The 6,880-nt window shown below is 40.6% G+C and overlaps 1 protein-coding gene across 2 annotated transcripts; it reads right to left on the bottom strand.

The window, feature by feature from the left end:
* Positions 1 to 751: 751 nt before the first annotated feature.
* On the bottom strand, positions 752 to 6,601 carry LOC143121956 (dicarboxylate carrier UCP2-like). Of its 2 annotated transcripts, XM_076282677.1 has the most exons (7): positions 6,445 to 6,601; positions 5,905 to 6,292; positions 5,498 to 5,705; positions 4,415 to 4,612; positions 3,203 to 3,304; positions 2,683 to 2,863; positions 752 to 1,835 (listed from the first exon to the last, which is right to left on the bottom strand). In XM_076282677.1, exons 2-7 carry the CDS (start codon positions 6,031 to 6,033, stop codon positions 1,721 to 1,723), a joined length of 933 nt encoding a protein of 310 aa, XP_076138792.1. In that variant the 5' UTR covers positions 6,034 to 6,292; positions 6,445 to 6,601; the 3' UTR covers positions 752 to 1,720. The 2 variants fall into 2 exon arrangements, with proteins under 2 accessions (XP_076138792.1, XP_076138791.1); XM_076282676.1 differs by having other exon boundaries at positions 5,905 to 6,601.
* Positions 6,602 to 6,880: the final 279 nt, after the last annotated feature.

Raw genomic sequence — 6,880 nt, 5'->3', positions numbered from 1 at the left:
TGCTGAATGTAGGAGGGGGAAAGGACCAACACGGGGTTGGCTTAGCAAGCAGCCAGGGCTGTTGTGCAGAGGAAATTTCACAAAAATTACAAGAATTACAATGACAACCAAAGTGCGATGTGTTGGAATTTTGAATCAGGGCATAGAAATTCAGGTCATCTTACAAAAGTTTACAGAAACTCTGATACATGACACTATGGGCCTGTGTTGTTTCTGATGGTGGGAAGAATAATTCAGAATAGAAATGGAGAATTTTTTGAAGGAAAGCCTTTTGACTGATGACAACGTACTGTATCTGAAGATGCGATGGGGCTTACCTTTTTACAAAACATATCAGTAGATCTGGCAACAATGTGTTAATATTACCTACAGGGTATTTAAGAGTGTCTCTGTCACCACCCATGAGGGCACCGGATGTATAGAATGTCACTTAAATGGGTATAATTATGGGCTTCAATATCACAGAGGACCTGCAGACAGTCAACAATAACATCATCCAGGGGGCGCTGTGGCACAACTGGCTACAGTGGCGTACCATATTCAGGTCCAAGTGTGTTAGTCTGACCCGGTTCATTTCCCAATTCCAACCCATCTATCTCTCTCCTATCAAAAATAAAGGCAACCCCCCCCCCCCCCCCCACAGAAATATATCTAAAAAAATAAATAATATCATCCACAGTTTTTTTGCCATAAATAATGTCTTTTATAGCCCACAAATACCTCTATGACATGATTAGACTTCACCAATGAATGAAAGAGGAGGTAATCAATCTTTAATACCATGTGGGTCTATAACCCATAATAAACATTGTTGCATCCATTGCCATGTTTTTCTTTACATAGAATTTTCAGAGCACTGTTAATCAACACAACTACTACTCTTTACAAATAAATAAAATCATTTCCAAGGTGCAGGTTGTCTTGTGATCCCAAGAGTGTGAAAAAGCACAGTTTAAGGTAGAGCCTTCTGCTATCGAGCCCCACATCTTCACATCTAGAATCCAGACTATTTACCCATACTATAAACAAAATGCCCTTGTTGACATAGTTATCCGTTTCATTGCTTTACTACCTAATACCCACTAAGCAACCACAACCATCACCAGACCCTTTTTTAAGTATATTTATGCAAATATGCTTTTCCTGATACAAACTCCTCCGCCTGCTTCTGCTTCTTTTCCTTAATCTCCTCCTCTCCTCCCTGTTTTCTTTCTCCATCTCTATCCTTATCTCTACTCCAGAATTAATCTCAAGGTTTCTTCCTGTTCAAAACAAGTTGAACTTTGACCCCATCACCAGAGCTTGTTCTAGGCGGTTCAGGCTGTGAGCTCAGTACAACCCCTTGACACCATATTCATCGTCTATCTGCTATAATATAAATAAATATGAATTAAAATGAATAAAAATTAAATGAATAGTATAATAAGAGTGCAATTACAGGGAATGTGGTCATTTAGCATTTCTTCAAAAGAGACCACATCTTTAAGACTTGACAAATGGAGGTATGATTCTAGTATAGTTTGGATCCATATTACCAAAGATCCTTTGATTACTAGCTCCGCTTTAACCCTCTCTGATATTACACTGTCCACAGATACAATGGCCTCATGCTTGGCCCCCAATGCCAGAAGTCAGTCAGTGACTTGACCAGTGCCATGACCTCATACAGAGGAACATGTGATTGGGAAAGGACAGAACACATCCCCCCAGTTTAGTTAGGTCAGAATGGGGACTCCCAAGACTGCTGGGTTCTTGTCACAATCCTCTTGATTTGTTCATAAGAGACAAACATTACAATATTCCATGAACCCAGACGCAGGAAAGCTGGTACGAACCTGAGGGGGATAGAGGAGAGAGCGTTCAGCAAAACCATATATGTGTGAATAGCTATAGGGTCAAATAGGTGTCTCACATTTCTTATGTCACGTTTACATATATTTACATTCATTCAGAAACTTTTATTCAAAGCGACTTAAAGCGAATAACATTTCAGCTACAATGCAGAGGAGACCTCAGGTAACAATAATACAATAACACAAATGACCCATTAAACACACACAAGACATAGTAATGATCTTTGATTAGGCTAAACTGTAAATGAGTCACACATTTTTGGAGAACACTGCAGTAAACGTTAGTGCAATGTTTTGATGATGATGTGTATATTAAAGGAATTATCCGGAGTAAAATGCACTTTAGATCAATTTACGGATGATTGGGAGTACATATGTTGAGTTGACATCAAAATCATGTAATTCGGATGTGTTTTGAGAAAGTTCGATTTTACCGTTTTTAGTCAAAACTCGTTAGCCTGGAAGTGACCAGGGCATGTCATTTCGCCGCTACAAAATGCTATTTTTATACCTCTTCTACAGTTCCAAACAACATTACACTTACGTGGTAGTGAGTAGAGGGTCCCTAAAGCCAAACCGAAGTATCCCTGTGTTTTTAATTAGGAACTCAGATTTTTGATCGCCATTGCAATGTACTTTTTCTAGTAGGAGGAATATCAACTTCCGAGTTCATCTGGAACACTATTGGGCAATTTCGAGTAGGACATTTCCAACTTCTGACTGTATTGTCTGGAATGCTATTGGGCAATTTCAAGTAGGAAACATCCGACTTCTGTGTTGTCTGGAAAGCAACATGAGACATTAGTGACCCCTGGCCCCCCACACTCACCCCTTGTAGAAGGCAGTGGGTCCCTCCTTCTTCAGCATGATGAAGGCACAGTTCAGAGTCCCTCTATACTGCCCATTGGCGGAGTTCATGAACCTGGTCTTCACTACGTCCACTGGGGAGGCCACCACAGTGGTGCAAAAACCAGCCGCAAAGCCAGCAGTGAAGTGGCACGGCAAGTTATCTGCAGGACAAAAACAGACCATTTTATTTTTCCTACCACTGGCCACACTAGGCAATGAGAGCATTAGATAAAATTAAACTAGAAATCATCTCCGCTTGACACAGTGATCATTACTAAATCATTTTAAAACAGCTTTAAGTGTTACACATTTCACAAACCTAATGCATCTTCCATGTCTGGTCAAAATCATCACAACCTTTTATCTTCAGTCAAATGATCACGTAACACGACCATTGTAAAGTAGCTCTTTTGCATTATAAAAAAATACCATTATGTTTTCTCTTATACTTATATCAAAGACCACAATCTATCAGTACTACAAGCAATATGAATGCTTACCAGACATTATGTCATACTTCAGAATGAGTTCCTTGATGATGTCATAGGTCACCAACTCTGCACAGTTCACTATACAGTTGCGCGCAATATTTGGCATGCAACCTAGAAAGAAAATGACATGAAAAAATTGTTGTGAACTAACATCTTTCTCCAATGTAGTAAAGTGTTGCATCATTTACATAATGTTAGAACCAAAAACTATCCAGTAAAATATGCTAGATATTGGCAAACTTTAACCAAAAATACAAAAATTCATTCAGTACCGCTATTGAATGCTACATTTCAGGCAATTCAAAAGATTCAGGCTTGACATTTCCTAATTCGGAAGTTGAGATTTTACAGCCTTCTACTAAAAAGCTTCACTAAAGGGAAGAGGAGAGATGGACTTCTCGGCATAGTCTGTCTGCCCCTCCACCCTCTCCTCCACTTCCACGAAGTCCTATAACAATGTTTGTGTACTGACTGTCCACTGGCCCACTGTTTGCTGCTTATACTGTCTACACCGTTTAGTGTTGACTGTCTACTGTTTACTGGCTATATTTAGCCCATCAGCACAACCCCTTCCCCCTCCCTCCATCCCCCAGTCTGGACTGTGGTTTAACTTAAAACTTGACCAAGGGCTGTTACTCTATTACTTCAAACCTATCCTTGCACTGCTATAATTCTTATATTACTATGTTTAAATTTTTCTCTTATATTGTCCATATTTAATGCTGGTCTCTAGACTTTATCCCTGCACTGTTGCACAGTTGGACTTATTTGCACCATGACACACACTCATAGAGCACCTTCCCACTGCATACTGAATCACAGACCGTCACTGCAAGCGACTCATGCTTATACATCCCAGTACATTCATGTAGATCTTTGATTTAATATATTTTACTGTCCAAATGAGTCATGTGGATTTGTTATTTTATCATTCTGTGTATGTTGTAGTGTATTTTGTGTGTGATGTCTTAAGCTACTAGGACCTTGAATTTCACCTTGGGGGTCAATAAAGTATCTATCTATCTATCTATCTATCTATCTATCTATCTATCTATCTAAAAGTAGGCTACATTGGAACTATAATGTAGAACTACTTGTAAATTCTTGGCAATCCATTAACCCCGACTTTAAAGTTGGAATAGGACATTTATATGACTTCTGAGTTGTCTGGAGTACAATATTAAAGACAGATAATACCGGGGAAATGGAAATGCTTGTTACCTTTCCAGAGTCCCTTGACTCCTTCATCTCTTGCAATGGTCTTGTAGGCATCCATGGTGCCATTGTACCTCTTGGAGCCGTCAGCACCTCTGACTTGAGCCTGAAATCTCACTTTGACCACATCTGTAGGCTGGGCAAACGCCACGGCCAGGGCTCCAGTGGTGCATCCAGCCAGAAGCCTGGTAGAGATGGTGACATCTGGTACAATGAGATAATTACAAAGAGAAGCCATGAGGCAATACAGAGAAGTTCATATGACGTAATGACACGCAAATTTGTGAAGCATTCCATATTTTTTGGGGCAGCCATGGCCTATGTGGGTCTGGCTCGTCAGGCTAATGGCCTACTGGTTAGGGCTTTGGACTTGAAACCGAAGGGTTGCCGGTTCAATCTCTGACCAGTAGGAAAACACACAGGGGCAGGGGAAATGGTTGAGCACTGCTCTCCCATGCCCACATCTACGGCTGAAGTGCCCTTGAGCAAGGCACCTAACCCCTCACTGCTCTTTCTTCACCTCACTGTGTGTTCACTGTGTGTTCACTGTGTGCTCTGTGTGATTCACTAATTCAGGGATGGGATAAATGCAGAGACCAAATTCCTTACATACACAAGTATACTTGGCCTATAAACCTGACTTAATTCAATAGGGAACAGTGGAGTAAGTTGAGCCACCACCTGTGTATATTGGAAATCAAAGTTTAGTTTGCATTCTCAATTTTGCTCTTATTGTGAATGCAAGAAAACATACCATCACATAACAGTTTTATTTTTAAAAAGGTTTTTAATTAATGCCATGCTTCCTGAACTGAAGTAGTTTCACTCCTGTTTCATAGGTCAGCTTAAAGTTTAAAACGTGCCCACTTCCCCTTATACCAATGAACACCCCAAATATAGCCTACATTCATCTGCATGTATTGTAGTAGGCTTACAAATTATAATGGAATTAATTATAAATATGCTAAACCAAAGATCACTTGCACACTTCTGCAAATTTCTCACATGCTCATAGCCTAACATGTGAGAAATCCGTGTAGGCCTATCATTCGCTGCAGATGCCTGAGAATAAGTAAAGACTGAACTTACGGTCAGACCCGCCGTTGTAGAACTGCTTCATCCAGTCGTAGAGTCCGATGCTCACCGAGGCGAAGCTCATTTGCCTCTGCAGGCCAGCCACCAGGCCATTGTACATGCTCCTTGGTCCCTCCGTCTTCGCCATGGTGGCAAGTGTGCCAAACACACCCCTGTACTTATGTCCCTTTTTCGCATCGCTGGATCTGGACTCTCCCTGGATCTAAAACGCATAAGCAGTATATGCCTTGTATGAAGCCACAAATATAACACAAAAAGGCCTACTTATATATAGGCCACATTATTCTTATTCTATGGTAGGCTATTAACCTAAAGCCTACATCTAATTGAAAAACAAGCAATTTGCCATGCGTTCTGAATGATTTGAAGCATGCAGTGGTGTAGCCTATCCGTCATCTCACCTGTAGTCGCACTTTCGCTGTGTCCAGAGGGTAAGTTACCAAGTCAGCGATACAGCCCGCTGCTCCAGCCCCCAAAAACTTCACTACAAATGTAGGAGTAGGACCCTCTGTTTGCAATTTCCCAACCATGACGGAGATCCGAGTTCGAGTTTCTCAGTACTTCGTAGCTCTTAACTAATGATTTTGAAGTTTACCCAAAAGGACTAAAACGACTCTTCAATCGTTTTACTTCTTCAAATCACTGACTCTGAGAGCAACGTTAAAGATAACTCAAGAAGATTTTTGAGTCCTCAAGTTTCTGCCAATTAACGTTTTAACGTCCTCACTTTGACTGGAGAGCCCTTTTCCACTTCCTCTTGGTCCATAGAGGTGTTCAGTGCACAACCACCTAAAAACGCAGCAATGATAACGATATGATCATCAGGTTGGAAAAACTCCCAACAGCTTAAAACAGTCACGAGTCTTAAAAAGCTTTACGAAAATCCCACTGCTTTATTACGTAGAAGGCCATCCAAGTCGTTACCAGAGTTCAGAACCTACCAAAATTGTGATCCGTTAAAATGTATATCCATGTCATCTTCAAGGCGGTTTCAACTGTGTGCATCAAAGGTTTCTCTCTAACACAGGTCGCACAAACTGGGGGTCTTAAAATACCCCTACGCTCATGCGTTCTCAAGTGCGTATCCAACAAGTTCACTGGCGCGCCTGCCAAACGTGTATGCTGCTTTTGTAATTTTGTAACGAGGGCATGGATCTCACTCATTGATGACACAAAATGACATGAACAGACTAACAGTTCACTACTTACTAGGTACAAATGATTTATATCTACACGATATATTAATAGACAGGTTACTGATATGGAAACTGTTTGGATGTGTTTTGTTGATTTTTTTTTTTTTTTTTAAGATGAGAGGGAAGTGTCCTGCTGATTAGGTCCAATTTCAACAATCAAAAACAAACAACAAGATCAGCA

The sequence above is a fragment of the Alosa pseudoharengus genome, unplaced genomic scaffold, assembly GCF_046254945.1.
Source record: "Alosa pseudoharengus isolate Yale_2024_CS ecotype anadromous, Long Island Sound unplaced genomic scaffold, YU_APseudo_1.1 YU_APseudo_1.1_scf_13, whole genome shotgun sequence".
In the NCBI taxonomy this organism is placed as follows: Eukaryota; Metazoa; Chordata; class Actinopteri; order Clupeiformes; family Clupeidae; genus Alosa; species Alosa pseudoharengus.
The sequence above is the reverse complement of the archived record's forward strand: the minus strand, read 5'-3'. Positions and strand labels throughout refer to the sequence as shown.

Coding starts and splice junctions, on each gene's coding strand:
- LOC143121956 (XM_076282676.1), bottom strand. CDS start 6,033: ATGGTTGGGAAATTGCAAACAGAGGGTCCTACTCCTACATTTGTAGTG. Junction 5,706..5,904: donor CAGCGAAAGTGCGACTACAG/GTGAGATGACGG, acceptor TATGCGTTTTAG/ATCCAGGGAGAGTCCAGATC. Junction 1,836..2,682: donor CCCACTGCCTTCTACAAGGG/GTGAGTGTGGGG, acceptor TATCCCCCTCAG/GTTCGTACCAGCTTTCCTGC.